We start from the raw sequence: 17,711 nt of genomic DNA on the forward strand, positions 1-17,711 counted from the left end.
GGTGGGAGCTGATTCCTTTGCCAACCATTCTAACTCTAGGAATAAGCATGTATGAGTTTATATCTGGAGTTTGGGCCATGTGGGGGCTGAACGCTAGAGCTTAATAAGAGACGAAAGAAGTTTACTTGGTGATGAATAGCAATTACAGGGAATTAGATTAGTATCAGTGTCTGGAGTAATCATGAAGATTTTCTGGTGCCAATGTTTGATGGCATTGGAAGGTGGGGGTAGCGAGGGATGATAGAAAGGAAGAAAAGCCAAAGATAAGAACAAATATGCAAGTCCATAGTGTGTTCTTAATGGAACTGAGATTTATTTTTCTGTGTGTCTTTTTAAGCCTCTAGATAGATCACAAAAAATACAGCCAGCCAGAAAAGAAATAGCCCAAATGTAATTTAAAGGACAGCTTTTTAACCAATACTTCAGCTTGAAGACACCTGTCCTATGTTCCTTGATGCCCAGCTCAGGGAGGAGTATTAAAGTTACTGATTTATCTTCAGTAGCACAGACCTATTTTTAATTTATTGCCCAGCGACAGGGTTTTCGTTTAGTTTTCCTGTGTTACTCAACACAACCTTCTCTGTAAAAGAAGAACAGCCTATACCCCAATGTTTCCTTTGATATCCTGGTGCCTTAGAAGAGGAAACTGAACTTGGACTTTTCAAAGGCATGTTGACACTTACTCTGGTTTCTTGACAAGCAGTGCATTTCGCAATAGAAAACATGGCTGACCTGCCCTCCGATTCACAATAGGCGTGTGTGTATATACACGTATAGCACCCATGTGGCTTTTGGGATGGGTGTGGCAGTAATAATTTAATAATTCCAGTTAAATAGTTAGGTTAGACCAGAAATATGTCTTTTAATAGCAAGGAGTCACAGGAAAGATAATACATATGATTCAGTTCAAACACACAAATGAACAGTCATTTCCTGTGCCCCTATTTGCAGAGAACCCTGCTCCAGGCTGTGAGATGTAAAGGGAAGCATAGGAGAAAAATAAAAATACTGTGGATCATTCTTTATAAGTCTCATATTCTAGGTAAGGTGCTGAGTACTTATGGCAGCAGTTACTGAGACAGACTATATATAATGTGCTTTTTGAGAGTGGTTTGAACAAAGACTGCAAGAGGACAAAGAAAGGAAAAATTATTTCTGACCAAAGGAGTTTTTGTCTCCAACAAGTATTTATTGCATCACTACTGTGTGCTGGGCACTATTCTAAGGGACAGGGATAGAGTGGGCAAATATGGACCTGTTTCTATTCTCATGGAGTTTACAGTCCAATGAGAACAGATAAACACTAAACACATAAATGAGCATTTCATGGAGTGAATATATGTCATAAAGTTACTGAAGCAGACCAAGGGGATGGGGCAGGGAGCTGTGTTAGATTGCATGGTCTGGAAGGATGCAGAGTAAGTAGCAATTGAGAACTAAATGACAAACAGCTAACCAGATGAGGGTCTGGGAAAATGTGGAGATGTTCGGAACAGAATCTGCAAAGGCACAGGGGAAGGGGGCCAGCTTGCTACCTTCAAGGAACAGAAGGCAGGTGTCGGGACTGGAACTGGGTGAATTCTGGGCAAAACAGTCTACGGTGTCAAGCCAGAGTTCCCCAGAGACCTGCTGTGCAGAGTCTTAGGGGCACAGGTGTGAACTCTGAATTCCATCCCAAGGGCAATCAGGGGCCATTAGAGGTGCTTGCACAGGGACAGTATGATGTGATTCACACTGTGGTTGTTTTTCATTACTCCAGCTGTGATGCCTGCAATGGAAGAAGGTCCATGTAAATAGTAGAAACTGGAAAACTAGAAAAGAGGTTATGGACATGGTAGGAAGAGGGAGGAGAATGATATCAAGGCAGGCGGTGTATGTATTTGCATTGGTTGCTAATGTATTTTGTTCTCTGGAGAGTGAGAGACCCAGCTTCCTGCATAGCCTTTAATTAGTTTCTGGATGATGACATCTCCACTGAGAAGCAACTGGTAGCATCCCTCCAATCTCGGGGGGAGATAAAAGAATCTAATAAAGACATTTGGTATTTCTAGATGACGTGTTTGACAAGCTTTGTATTAACAAGAAGTCATGTTGAAACTTTTTCTCTCCCGGCTGCATGCCATCTCTAGCTCCAGCTCTGTGACATTTCACAGGGGGATTAACAGAGCTGCTGCTCCTGCTGCGAACTTGTAGCTTAAAACAGACCAACCCTCATGCTACAGGGGAAGAGGCTGCACCTCGATCTGTTTGCAGACCTTAACCTTTATGAGGGATTTAGTGGCAATAAGGCCTAAGAACAAAAAATCAGTTTAAAACCAACCGACACGTCCCTTCGGACCGCTATGGGGCCACTGTTCAGGCTTCAGTATTCAAAGCCAGACAATAAGATGTTCCCTCCTTGCCTACTTTATTCCCAAAGACTATGGTCATAGAGAGTGTGGACACAACTCAAAATTTTTTTCTGGCATGATAATTCAAAAACTCCGGAGACTGAGAGAACTCTGAAATAAAAGGGTTTATTGAGCCACTACGGATGCAACCAGATAAGCACTAAGTCCTGGAACAGGAAGTTTCTTCTCCAGCAACGACGGCAATTAACAGAAATAACTGGTCTCCCAGAATCAAGAAACAGGACATTTATGAGGTGTCTAGTTGTTTAAATTCACACTGGCTACAGATAAGGAAGGTGGACTAATCCAGAGGAGGGAGGGCCGGAGTAGGTGGTTAGTCCACAGAGAAGGCTTGTGGATTGGTTGTTGATGGTGATCAGGCCCTGTTCATGTACAAGAGAGATGTGAGGGTCCTGAGGACCTTCTAGATGATTGTTGAATGACTTCATCCAGGAGCTGGAGTTTCTGGTCAGCTACACCCGTGGCTGTTGACTGATTACTTTCCCTGTCTCTCTCTCCCCAATTCTCTGGCCCTCATGTCATTTAATTTTAGGACCTCTCAGAATTTTTCCTTACTGGTTATAAGTAACATCAAGAGTCTGATGGACAGAGTCAGACACTTCACTCAGGGCTGTCTACCTCCCTCTGAACTCAACCGGGCAGTTTCTTGAGGGGAAAGAGAAGTCAGTGGAGGAATGTGTACCACCCACGGCCAAGGGTGAGGGGCGTAGGCTTCAGCAGAACTTTTCACTGCAGTCAGCACAATTTCCTGATACATATGTTCTTATAGCTCATGTTTGAGTGCATGACTACCAGTGGTTTTAGGCAATTAGGAATTAAAGTGCTGATGACACCATCTAGGCAGCTGAGAATGTAAGCGAGCTTGGCACTGTTGGCGGCTAGCAGATTGACAGCCCAGAGCTGCAGGGGGATCCCCCAGGAGGCAGGGCCTCCATCTCTGCCAGGTTCCTTCCTTCTGACTTGCATGGGGCAGCCTGGGAGAGGGCAACTATTGGTATCTGCCCACCTGGGCAGATTTTAAGGGCAAGAGGAGAGTGTGAGCACAGGGAATCATTGCCAGGAGTCCAAGATTCTGGTGACATGTCCATACATACTTACATATTTTACTTATACTATCTCAGATGGAGAAACATGAACTCCACCCTGGTGTCAGACGATGACACAGACTATTCTAGAAAGACCATTTGTCTCTCCACAAGGTAGGTGTCTTAGCAGAAGCAAGGACATCCAAGACACAGAGCTAGCTAACCTCTCCCTGAATTTGGAGGAAAGTGACCTCCACTGAAAATGAATACCACCCCAGGAACCGCAGCCCCTCAAACTGGAATGTATCTAAAGGGATCCTCCAAACACAGCCAAGGCTGCCACGGTGCCAGCACTGTGTCTGGAGCTCCATGGGGTCAGCCTCTTGTTTCCCTGGAAATCTTTGGAATTTGTGCAAAACATTTCTCTGGGGGAAGAAACAGTGGGTGGGGTCTGGGATATGATACAAATGGCAGGTACAGTTGGATAGCTTTCCTTAACTGGTCACTGGAGTGTCGTGTTAGCTGCATTCTTGCTTTGGGAAAAGAGAGACATAGTAAGATGTCAGGTGCAAAGGGAACAAAGGAAACTGCTTAAAGAGGCCTTGCAGCAGAGTCAGACTGGATATAGCAAGGCTCCATCTGCTGGGAACAAGAGCAGACAGTTTCTGGTAAGAACTTAGAAAGGGGAGGAAGGATCAGAAAGTTCTTGCCAACCCCTGCCTCTGAGGTAGATGTGAAGAACCATGCATGTCAAAAGATATTGCAGGCATGCTGTGAAGAAATCTTGGCCAGCCATTCCATATTGGTCTTACAGAGGACATTCATGTTCTTTACCACTAATTGACTGAGTTCTGCATTATCTCAAATCACAATGGCATTCATTTGAAGAGTGATTAGCAAGATCACTAAGTGCTTCAATTATACCTACATATTTTATTTGATCTCAGAAAACCTGTAGGAAGATCATGGGTCTGAGATCTACCAGTTTTTAGATTAGTGGCTTTGAGCGCATTATTAGCTATTTAAAGCCTGAATGTTCTGGACTAAAGGGGGACATATATGGGAAGTAGGTAATATTTACTAAGTGTTCAACAGATACTAGTTCTTTTCTGTGAGGAATAATCATGAAAAAGTAATATCATCCTGGGTTTCTATTTTTTTTCCATGTGAAATTATCTGAGTGAGTCAGGTTGTTTATTGATTCCCTTTTTAGTAGCAGTATTTCAATTTTTGAGGACTTTGAGTTTGTGTAAATTTTAGCTTTTTTTTTTTTTTTTAGGGACAACTTATTAGAGAATCTACAATTGCCTGACTTCCTGTGTGACGACCTTGGGTTAGTTGTTTAACCTCTCTGGGTTGCAGCGTCTTGTCCTTACAATGGGCAGGATGCTTATGAGTTACTGTGGGGATTTAAGTTACTGTGAAGAAGAAGCAAAGGCCAAGGCCTCGGCAAAGAGCTGGGCATAGGAGGTGTTCATTAGTCCTGTCCTTCCCATCCCATCTTCTTCCTTCATAAACTGGTCCCTGAAGATCTGGTCCTGTGTGGGCACTGGGGGTGGGGGAATGCATGAAGCCAGTCATGTGCATGCACCCCCAAGCTTGCCATTCACCGTGTCCTGTCCTGTGCATGCATGGCAGGTCCATATCATGATGAGCAATCACTCCATTATGTTCCCACATTAAACAATTGATGAAGAAATACTTCCCAGCAAGTTTTTGCATGTTGCCAAATATAATGGAGCACTTATGGTTACAGATAGGTTGCTGTGAAATTCAATTTACTGTATTATGGCCAGAAGCAGGAAAGCATGCAGTGAAGAATGCACGTGTTTACTTTTTACTCCTATGTCTCTATCAGGAATGACTGAACTAGGTCAGGGAGTCGAGAGCTCATCAGAACTTCCACATTTCAACTGATCCCATGAGGAACAAATTCCAAACTTCAGAACCAGTGGTTTATGACTAATCCCACCTAAATCGCTGGCTTTTCTCCCTGGGCTTCATGGTTTTCCAGCAAACATGAGTGATTTTAATAAGGAGAGAGAGAAAAAAAATGAGATGCAAGGAATGACAAAAGGTAAAAGAAATGACACTGCTGGAGGCCATGTCGTTGTGGTACTCTCTGCATTTTCCAGTTCTCTTTGGGATGTGAATGTCTGTAATCTGACTGGTCCCTTCTGGAAGGTGGAGGCAGCAAGCACAGAGCTAGCAGGGAAGTAGGGTCCTGATGCACATCCCCAGTCCGCGTTGCATCCCAGGTCCTCACTTAACAGATGTTGTTTATCTCAGAACCACTGGCACATCTGATGTAGTGGTTAGCAACCACTTTGGGTGAGGGCGTGTATCCATCTCAGCCTATACCCAAAGCAGCCCGCCCCTGCACCTAACCTTTGTATCTGTTCTCATATTGGCCTCTAGAGGTGCTTATTAATAAAGCACATTTCAGTAGTATTTCACGTTTAAAACTTGTTTTCTCACAGTTTCATCTGTTCCACAAAACCTCAGTTTTGAAGTGGCAAGACAGGTGTTGCTATACTTAAAATAATCAGAGTTAAATGTTGGTCTTGGACTTAATATCTGGTCTTTTGATGCAAAGGTTAAGGTTCTTTTTTATCAAAATAATACTATGGATTCCACATTACTGCAATATGCATTCTATCATATACATAGTTCTATAGGAAACAAGGAAGGAAAAAGGAAGGCCAGAAAGAAGGACCGACTAGTCCTTTCAGTCAAACTAAGTCAAATGAGCACCTCTCTCTGTGGACTCAGCCATGAGTTTATGTGAGGATTTCTCTGCCGTAGGAGAGAGACAGCTAGGGACGCCTGGATGCAGGCAGCGGCAGTCACAGAGCCCCTCAGATGAAAGCTCTCCTGTGAGGTTCCAGCTCTGCTTCAGTCCACACTGAGGGGCAGAGGAGCAGGAGCGTGAGGATTAGGAAGGATGGGTGACCAAATAGGCAGGAGGATGAGACAGCTAGCAAACATGGCAAAGTCTACAACATACATCGATAAAACCTCCCATCCAGTTTTCCCGCAGAGAACAACCCATGTAAACGAACAGCGAGGTCTCCCTTTCCTATATGGGTGTACAGACGTTCACATGGCCAGGTAGATGGGGAGGCAAGATGAGGCATGGGTCTGCACATGGGTAATGAGGTCAGTAAGGCCCAAGGATGCAGTGCTGGGAACCTGAATTCTACTGGACTTTACTCTGTATGAAGAGAATATATTTGGGATTATATATAATCTATTTTCAGGACTTACCTTCAACACTTATTATCTAGGTAACCTTGAGCAAGTCAGTGAAGTCTCACTAACCCTTAGTTTCTTCATCTATGAATAGGAATAATAATAGTACAGCCTCACAGGAGTCTTGTGAGATTAGATCAACTAACTGAGTCTGGTTCCTATAAAGTGTTTAATATGCAACAGCGATACATAATGAATCAGGGTCTATATACATGATTTATATGTGTCAGTGTCATATATATGCCTGTATATATAATATATATGTATATTTAGTTGGTTTCTGGATTTTTTTCAGTGTTTGCATCTGAGATTCCACATGCATTTATTATTTTTCTAATCTGTATAATCCCTTATTAAAAAGCACAGTAATTTTCAGTTGTGTGTCCTTGAACAAGTTCCATGACCCTGAGGATATAAGTATCCTCATCTATAAAATGTGGGAAGGGAAATAAGTAGGGTGACCAACACATCACCAGTCACCTGGAACATTACCAGTTTCAACACTTAAAGTCTTATGTTCCAGGAAACTCCCTAGTTCCAGGCAAACCAGAATAGTTGGTCACCTTAGAAGTAATATCTACTTGTGGGATTAATACAGGAGTAAAATAAAGTAAAGGTACCACATGTAAAACACCTGTTACACAGCTGGTATTTGCTAAACAGTAATTATCAACATTATTATAGATGTTGAGAGTCTGGGGGTTATTTAAATCTCTTGAGGAAGTACAGTGATTTAAATTGATTTGCATTTCCATACAGCCTTATAAAAACACCCTTAATTCATTCATCCAAAAAATATTTATTGAACAACTGAGCCAGATATTATGTATGTGCTGAACCCTTCAACAAACAAGACAACCAATGGAGCTTACATTTTATTTAGGAGAGAAGACAATTATGCAACAGGCCCATACGGAAGGTTCTTTAGAAAAGCTGATCAAGGAAAGCTTCATAGGGGTGCTAAGATTTACAGAATAAAACAGACCAGCCTCGTGAAGAGCAGGAAGGCTGGCAAACAGAATGGACCTGAATCACGAGAGGCTTGAGGTGTTTCAGGAGGAAAGGAGGCCAGTAGAATGAGAAAACAAGAATGACATGGATTAGGTGTGTGGAGGGAGGCAGGATCTGTTCATGAAGGGCCTTTGATGCCAAGGAAGGTGTTTTCATGCTCCATGAAAGGGATTCATCTCTTTGTTCAGTCTGGATGAAGGAAAGAAGTTTCTAGATCAAACATATCTTGTAATAGTCTGAATTTACAGTTTAATAACTCAATTTTTTACTAAACTTTGCCTTGGTCCATAGTGACCAGTTTTAAAAGATGGATTAATCCACATACCAACGTCTGTGTGAATGTGTCTTTAAGAGCTCTCTGATCTACATTGGATATTCATGCTTCAGGCCATTGACAAACAAGAGTGTCTCTGTCTGGGATCTGGGAACCAGGGAAGTTGAGGATCCTCTACATGGATCATCTGTAAAGAGAAAGGTCCCAAGGCCTTAGCAGCAAGTCAGCCCACTGTGAAAACTGTCCCATGTTGCCATGGGCATCTCAGATCTTCACTAGGGAATGGTACAGGAAGAGAAGTGACATAGGAAGCCATCTGGGATTCATAGATATGCATGTGTCATGCAGGGTAACCTGGTCCAAACAGCTTATGTGCATTCTCAGCCCCACAGGACCATGCAGTGCTTAATAAAGCATCTTAATTTGGATTTAATAGGATATCTGCTGTGTGCTAAAAACAGCAAATTGCTAATTATTAATGACATAATTATTAAAACTTAACACCTGGGCAGTTGAAGCTAAACCAAGAGTGGGGAAGTTCCCTAGAATACTGTTTTAATAATTATCTTATTTAATTATTTACACATTTGAATTAAAATTCAACAAGAGTCAGATTAAACCTTAATATAATGTCCTAGGTGTGGAGCTGTATCCAGAGAGTGTGGCTCATTGGGTTTCTGTCTTTTTTCCAAACATAACTAATCACTTCTCAGTCGTCCTGATTCCATATTGGTGTGTTTTCTAGGTTCAGAATTCAAAAGTGATCAGAGACATCACATACGTGGATCTGAAGACAAGCTGATGACTTTTTAGTGGACCATGGGTTCTTAGCAAATCTCATTTACCCTTGTGGCTTCAGTCCTGGCCCCTCTGTTTATTTTTGGATTGTAACCTGCAACCTAGCCCCAGATCTTTGGTTGTCTAACTGCTCACAGGATAGTTCTGCCTGTGCGCACCATGTCATCTCACTGTTAGGCTGTCTGAAACAGAATCAAACTATCTAAACTAATGTCCTCCCCAAAAGTAAATCTCCATATAGCATCAAGGGATCTGCTAGCCCAGCCCTCCAGCTGCTGTTAGGTAAAGAGGCATTTATTTTGGACTCCATCTTTCTATTTTCTCCATCTAGGCAATCATCAAGCATCTGCAAATTTTCCTTGGCAGTGCTCTCAAATCCATGTTTTCTTTCTATCCATATAGAGCCAACAGTTTAAGGCAGGCCTTGAATGTCACTCTCACACACATTGATTTCTTTGACTTCATTTTCTGTCTATTCCCCTCCCTCTAACACATTGTTACTAAATTGTTTTGCTTAAATGCATTTTTAATAAAGCTATGGCATTCTCTTCTTTAAACTGTTTCAAATGCTTGCCTTTGCCTATATATACAACAGAGTTATAATCTAGTTCCCCGCCCATCAGACTGTTCCATAATTTGGCTATAGCTTACTTCTCCGATCTTGTATCCCATTCTTCCTTGAGTCACTTAATATTTATCGTATGTCCATTCTGTACAGACACTGCCTATGTGTGTTTGCTAAACACACACAATATTAAAACTCACTTGTTGAGCACTTCACAATTCTAGGCACTTCTATAGGTGCATTTTATAAACTTACTCCTTGAATTCACAAGAACTATGGGAGGCGCATGTTGTTGGCTTCATTGCATAGGTGAGGCAGTGAGGCCCACAGAGGTCACCCAGTTTGAACATACTAGGGCCAGGATATCAACCATGACTCTCTATTGCCCCAACACTAAGCACACTTTCTGTCTTCACACACTGCATGGGTTTCTGCCTTCCCATCTTGCCCCTACTTGAAATATTTCTGTCCTACATGAAGCAGTCTCACTTTTTCTGTTGAAATGACTGTCTCTCATTTTTTTTACCTGAAATAGATTGTAGAGCTGAGATGAAACCACCCTGACACTCCTACTTGCTCTGATCCTCCTTCTGTCTAACTCACAGATTTACTATTTGCACCATTCATTTGACATTCAACCACACAAAATTTTGTGACAGTTTACCTTATTATTCAATTCTTCCGGATGTTTGTAGGCACTGTCTCCCCAGGCAGATTAGAAGTTCATGGAGAGCCAACAGAATTCGCATCTCTTTGCATCCATTCATGTGCCTAACACCCAGTTGGGAATAGTAGGTGTTCCCTAAATGTTGGTTGAATGACTTATGGCTCAGCCTCCTCTAACAACTTTTCTTCCATTACCAGTATGTGGGGCCACAAAAAGTCTTAGTAATAGCACTTTTATTGTGTTGTTATCTTTTTCTAGAATGCCTTACCTCCAGTCCCCATCAGAGTTGATTAACTTTCACTTATCTTCCTAGGCTTAACTTAGGTGTCACATATCCAAGAAGTTTTCCATGATATCCATCTCCAGCCTAGCTTAGGTGTCTATCCTCTGTTTCCCTCAACAACTTACATATTCCTCTGTGTCATAATACATTAAGGGAATATGCTTCTGTACACATTTTAACATCTCTAAGCTATGAATTCCTTTCGGACAAGGACTTTTTTTGTGTTATGTTTTTTTTGTCTTTTTTGTGTTATGTTCTTAGTGCCAAACACAGAACTGATATATGGAAGTAACCAGTGGCTATTGAATGAATGAATAAATGAATGAATAAGTGGAAAGAAAGCATGTTTGTTTCTAGTAAGTTTCTAACAGCTTTCATGATGAAAGGTAAGATGTAGAATATATCCATGGGAACAATGTAATAATAAACGTAGCCTTATCTCAGTTGGTTGAAACTTCTATATGAACATGGATTATCTAAGGCCACAGTGCATAAAATACAATTCAATTTTAAATATCAACAATATGCCAGAAGTCGCCACCTAGAAAATGATTTTTCTAATTTCTTTGTGTCTTAGTCACTGGGCCAGTTTGGTTCTGATAATTAATTGCACCTCTGGTCAGACCACCTCAGCTCTATGCCATGAATGGTCTACCTTTCAAATTCATCCAGGGGCAGTTTTCCACCTTTGAACTATACTCTTAGGCAGGATTGAAAAGACAGCAAGCATTTCCCCAACTTCCACTTCATGAGTTGGATACTTTCCAACTATTAGTGGAGGGAGACAATTCTAGATGATTCTTCCAAGCATGAGGTGTGATCGTCTCACTAAATATACTTACTGTGCTGACAGCTCTGGCCCAGACCACCTTCTATTCTACTTGGGGACTGTCCATTGTTCTCTAGTGTATGATTAGCAGATTAGCTATCATGTAAGAAGCCAGGAAAATGAACTCCCAGTAAGCCCTTCCAAAGCAAGAGTAATTCATTACCCAGCCTGATTTCCACTTAAAATGTACTTTAAGCACACTTCCAACTACAAACCCTAAATCACCCTGTGTTCACAAAGTCCATCATTTTTTATTTTATTGCATGCGTTGGTGTGACATGATCCCTTGCAGAGCATCTCGGAGTGCTTTACAGATCAATAAATCACTTACCTGCACAACTGAAGCAATGCCTGCAAGGCCAGCACAGTCATTCTGCAGGCAGCCTGTCCTCCAGGAGGCGAGCAAAGCTGTGTGGGTGCCAAGGATGGGCAGGAGCAGTGGCCAGGCAAAATATGGGTCAGGGGCATGGTGGCACAAGAAACGAATATGCCAATTAAAACTGTGAATAAAATACATCAAATTTAAATGATTCTATAACTAAAAGAGTTTACAAATCTGGAACCTTCAGACTGTCCGCAAATCAAGTGTTCAGTCATTAAGTCATCAATTATCTTTCTGTCCTGGAAGATTCAATCTAGCTTTTAAAATGACATAGCCGTAAATTGTGGTGTTATGTCTTAGAAGTCCTGGATCATAGAGCCATTGTTCAGTCCCCTACCCTGACCACATTGAAACCCCATTGTCCCTGTCCTAGCAAATACCTGTGAAAGTGCAGATAAGTGTGTGTGCAAGTACACACACACACACACACACACACACACACACACACACACACAGCCTCTTTACCTGAAGCCTGATGTGGATTTAATTCTAAAAATGATTAATTGGTGCTCATTTTATACAAGACATCCTGTTCAAGTCAGCAGAAGATAAAAAGATGAATAAGGCTCTTGCTCAATATCTTATATTCAGATAATATATAAACATAGAAGAAAGAAGAGACTAATGTAATATAGGCAAATTAATATTAAATGCTTTGGAGGAACTATGAGATCCCCAGGAAGGAGAGATCACATCCTCTTGAAGATCATCTGGGAGACTTACAGAAGGGTCACTCAGCCAGGCCTTGAACAACCCCAGTGGGTGTAGACAGTTGGAGGGAAGACTGAGTGCTCGAAATCACCAGCCAGAGGGAAAGGGCATGGGCATGGGGATAAGGGAAGAGAAGTGGGACATATGTTCATTAATGAGTGTTCCTGATTGGCCAGAGTCCAGAAAAGGAGGGAAAGGCAATATTCAAGAAAGTGGGAAGGATGAAAGCAAAGAGAAGGTATCTGCATGATACCCCCTATTTATGGAGGGGAAAAAGCCATCATGATTAGGAGTGTGTGACTAATAGTTCAGCTAGAGGAAAGACCAACACTGAAATTTTCAACTGATCTGATTTCCATGTGACGGTCACACTTTGACCTTGGAACAGGGAAAAAGGCTGATATTTAGGTTCCCTGGAAGCTACAGGAGGCCAGGTGACATTGTGTACTCAGTGGAGCATGTGCCCGGAATTGCACCCCAGTGGCTCACAGAAAATGCTTATTCAAGATAGGAACCTAATGGGAAGCAACCTAAGAGCTGGATGGAGGGGCCACTGAGTTTGTGAAGAACTGATATGTCATAACCAGTGTCAGTAGGATTGAGATGGTATGTGTTAATCATCCAATCTGAGGTTGTTACAAAGAGACAGCAGTTGGGCAAGATGGTTCCCTTGAAAACCCGCTATAATTTCATCCTATAAATATGTGTTGGGCTTTTGCTGTGGATATAAATACAGTAAGTCTTGGCTCAGGCTGTCACAAAGCTCATGGGTATCTGGTGGGTGAGAGATGCTAAGCAAATAACCATACCACAGTGGGATAAATGCCAAGAATTGGAGTTTGGGCCCAATAAATGACACCCTCACTTTATAAACCAATCAGCAGGTGAGACAAATGAATAGTCATATACAAGTCAAATACCATGTTCACTAGTGGTAAAGAGGATACTAGAGAATTAGGCTTGGAGAGTGAGCAATAGTGAACTTATAATTCTGAAACTCAGAATGAGACTGCATACAGGCGGACGCCAGCTGTGCTGTGGACACACCAGGCCCTGTGGGACGCTGACCCTGTGAAACATGCATAAGGAGGAACACAGCAGAATACAGCTTCCTAAGGGCAGCCTGGTTCCAAAACAGAAGACTGATGTAGTGGAAGGTCCTGCCCCAGATTTACTAATTAGAATAAGCCCCTCCCACCTTTGGAGAGATGAACTTAGGGTACAGAGGGAAAGAGACCAAGGGTGTTCTGGCTAACTGGCGTCCTTCGGACTCCTCACCAGGTGTGCATGATGTCCTCCAGGAGCTCTGGCGAGAAGCAGTCATAATTTAAATTGGAAGGAGGGCAGAGAGGAGTAGTGGCTGGACCTTAAAGCATGACTGGGAGTTTTCCAGGAAGGACCAAAGAAACAATGTAGATTGCAAGTACTTGATGACCAGGAAGGACATGATGTATTGGGGGTCACAAGGTGTGGTGGACGGTGCATAAGAGTGGAACCTCTTGGAATGTAAGTGGAAACAAAGGCTGGCGCTTGGTTCTGAATGGCCTCAGGTGCTGGGACAGGAGCTTGGATAGTATTAGGGAGGCAGTGGGGAGCAACTGGAGGTGTTCAGGCAGAAAGGTGATACGATCAGCATCGTGTTATATAAATGCCTTGAATGCAATGTGTGGAGTGACTGCTGGATGTGTGGGAGGTGGATGGGGGTAAGCATGCAGATAGGAAGAGGGGGAAGCTAGGGAACCAGTTGCTGCAGTGTTTCACTGGACTCCATTCCCATTTGGACTCTCTGACTGTGTTCAAATGGGAGGAAACAGAAGGTAAATCCAAGGTAAAGTATTTCTTTCATGTCTAAGGTAATTCCTCTAATTTCTTATCATTTATTCCTATGGTCCTAATATTTCATTCCCTGTCAACTACCATTTTAAGACAACAAAGAAATGTTTCAGCAGAATTTTTATTTTCCTTCTACCTATTTTGTCTCCACAGTATCTCCCAAAATTGTAGAGATTTCTTCAGATATCTCCATTAATGAAGGGAACAATATCAGCCTCACCTGCATAGCCACGGGTAGACCGGAGCCTACGGTTACCTGGAGACACATCTCCCCCAAAGGTAAGAGGAGCAGTTTGCTGTGTCAAGTCACGAGAGGAAATGGGAGCATCGTTGGCCATGGCTAGCAGGTCATGGTGTCGGTGACTTAGTCCGAAGGCTCTTACACGTTTAGAAACTTGATAACAATATACTCATGACTCTGCAGAGAATTCTGGGGTTGTCTGCCAGATACTCATATCCCCTAAGATTTCAGAAATCACATTTGATTGTCTCTCCCATCCCTGGGAAAATAATCCCAGCTGTTTCTAGGTGAAATAGTGGTGAGATGTTTTGGGTGTCCTTCACTGGTCGGGTTTGATGACGGCACAATCAGCTTTGGTGATATTGTCCGGCTGGTTGTTTTAAGAGATAGAAAACAAACATGCAATGATGAACGAGAGCTTTTGAATGGCCGTGTTCCCGAAAGGAAAATGACCAACTCTGCCTCCTCAGCACTGCCAACTATCTGGTCATCAGTCCATTAGTTGTTTTGTGGCTTTGTTGTTGTTCTACTCTAACGAATCCTAGATAACATACAACTTAATGTGTGACTAGAGTGCAGAGTTTACTTTGTCTAAATGTCTAGATGTTTTGTGGACCAGATTGGACAGAGTATTATTTTGTGCTTTCATGGATTGAACATTAAACCTTTAGAATTTAAGGCAAGAGGCCCTTTATCATTAAGCTAGCTTTTATACAAAGTACATTAAATTATTTCATTTGTTCTTAAATATTTACTGAGTGCTAGTAATAGTCCAGGCACTCTTCTAAGCACTGGCGGTAGAGCAATAAACCAAAACACACAATGTCCTGCTCTCATGAGCTCATATTTTCATGAGACAAGTGAAAAAAGAAGAGAGAGAGGGAGAGAATAAACAATATAACAGGTGGGGATTAAGATGAGAAAATGGTGCAGTATAAGCAGTACACAGAAGGATAAGAAGTTTGGTTAGGGAAGGACTTTGAACAGGTGGCATTTAATTAGAGCCATGAATTTGGATTCTTAATTGCTTTGCTTGTTGCTGGTTGAGGAGAAACATATTTACGTGAGTGAATCTATATGTATGCATGCATGTGTAAGGAAATATGCATGGTGAGCAGTGCAGGATGCTGAAAGAACCATAGTGGTAGTTGTTTGGTGTAGCATGTAGGGTCCCCCAAAAGCAGACCCTGAGAAGGTGGCTGGTAGAATAAGCTTATCCAGGTCCTCTGGGGATCAACCCCTGTGAAAGGGGGGGAAGGAGGCAGGACTGGGCAGAGGATGCAGCCCAGTGGAGGATCTCATCTGGTGGGAAGTCTGTCTTTGCTGGCAGTTCAAAAGCTAGGATTACCTTTCAGAAATGGCCTCTATTGGGGTGAGGGGGGTGGCCTTTAATGCCAGCACAGCAGTCAGTCACAGATGGGCTGCCTCCACCTTGGACTGGGTGCCTCTCCTTGTATGAGACAATCCCTATGAGGGGCTGCACTTGGAGGGCCCCCCAAACAGCACGGCAGTCCAGCAGGGTGACGTCCTCCGTTCCCGAGGGGGGCCACGTGGCACGGTGTCCATACGCTTGGACATTCAGAAAATCAGTTTGGAACTATATCCTAATATATCCCCACATTTCCAATTCCCTCTCAGACAGTGACATTTGCCCCGACAGAGGTTCTCAGAGAAAGTGAGGAATAGTCGGTGTGCTGGGCCTGAGTTGCCGGGAGCTCTTCCGCCCCACCATTGCTGTTGTTACCCTTGATCAGAGGGTCTGAGAGATTCCTTACATTTCCCCCAAAGTCTCGATGTGAAACGGCCTTACAGGTGGCCTGGCTCACAACCTGGAAGCAGGCTTTTGCTGTGTGTGAGATCATTAGTGATGGGACGTGGCTGTGGCGCCCATGGGAGGGAAGGGCATCCAAGTGGACAGGCGTTCGAAGTCCAGGGCGCAGGCCATTCATCACTGCTTAACACCAAGTCCCCAGTGCTACAGGACGCAGGGCGGCTTGTGCTGCAGGAGCTGCAGAGCATCCATCAGCTCAGGTGGATGTACTGTGCCTTCTGTCGGGGGCGCTGTGCCTCCCTCTCCTGCACGTCCCCATTGTCTCCTGTGTGACATCTTTTCTGATTTCCTTCTCTGGCCTTTCAGTCCTTGGCATTTCCTGGGTGCCTTTTCCCTGCTCCTCTGTACGTCTTCTCCTTCTGTGTTCCCCCTAAGGTTTTCTCTTTTTGTTCTTATCTTTCCTTTCCTCTCCAGCCTCCTAAATGATTCTACTTTAATTCCGTTTCTTTCCACATTTTTTTCTTTTCTCCCCCTTTTCTCTTCTCACAATTCCTTTGTCTCTCTCTGGCACTGGAGCCCTCTTCCGTTCATCTTGCTGACGCTCACACTGCTGTACCACAGAGCCCTCCCTCTTTCCTTGTCCCCAGAGGATTCACCTGAGCCTGGGCCAGATGCTTCCCTTTTACAGGGGTTTTAGCTGCTATGGAAACAGAAGATAGATCAAGGGGAGAGAAGCAGGATAATCAGCATCTACCTGTGGATCAGAGAAATTTAGATGAACAGCTCTCCCCCGATCCCTGGTTCAGATTAGCTATCCCAGATTCAAACGGAAGAGACACGTGGAGCAGTAACTAATCACCCTGGAACTCACCAGGGGTGCCGTTGTCCTGGCGACTGATTATTTGGAGATCAGAGATGTCATTGGGCTGCTGCCAAATCTGAACTGAAGCTGGAGACCCTTAGCAGTCAGACCTTCATCTTTCCACACTAAGTATTTCCAGAAGGGTAGTTATTGTAAATAAGTTGGGACAGGCTAGGGGTGCCTTGGAGAAAACGATATGCTCCACCTTAACGAAGGCTCCAGAGGCAGAGAACTGTTGTCATCTTTTGTCCCCTTCCATGCAGTTAGATCATGTGTCAATCTAGACCATTGTTACGTGCGTATCCCTCAAATCTCTGAGTGGATAGCTGCTGGGGGCTGGGCACTCCTGGCAACCTGATGGCTTCATTGCATTTTCTCTCTCCTGACAGGTCTATTTGTTCTGTACGTTTCTGAAATATCCTACATTCTTCCATCATAATTCATATGATGCTGCTTGCACCTCTTTAGCATTTCTAGCCTTGGCCACCTTTTGTGTGGGGAAGATTCCTATATTGCCACATTCCTGGGAGGCCAACATGAAACTCAGGTGGAGGTATGCATCCAATCGCTGATGTATGGGTTCCGCCCCACAGATGAACTCAGGGACCACTGAGTGTACTAATGGAGCTCCCCCCTTGGGTGCACCTACCTGTACCCTTCACCCATCACACAAAACACTGAAAATAAAATCTCACCGAGGCTACTGAAAGGACACCCGGTACCAGTATCCAGATATTGGTTGGGGCCAGTGAACTGTCTGCAGAGATGTCCTGATTTCTGGTTCATGAGTTCTTTA

At 43.3% G+C, this 17,711-nt stretch overlaps 1 protein-coding gene across 6 annotated transcripts in view; it reads left to right on the plus strand.

The window, feature by feature from the left end:
- The window catches only part of NTM (neurotrimin), a 913,692-nt gene that overhangs the window by 782,185 nt on the left and 113,796 nt on the right, over positions 1–17,711 (plus strand). For all 6 annotated transcript variants that reach the window (XM_036930127.2, XM_036930133.2, XM_036930131.2 and 3 more), the window contains one exon: positions 14,195–14,320. In XM_036930127.2, the coding sequence (XP_036786022.1) occupies positions 14,195–14,320 (126 nt within the window). The remainder of the gene's footprint in view (positions 1–14,194; positions 14,321–17,711) is intronic.

Source organism: Manis pentadactyla, chromosome 13 (genome assembly GCF_030020395.1).
Source record: "Manis pentadactyla isolate mManPen7 chromosome 13, mManPen7.hap1, whole genome shotgun sequence".
Taxonomy (NCBI): Eukaryota; Metazoa; Chordata; class Mammalia; order Pholidota; family Manidae; genus Manis; species Manis pentadactyla.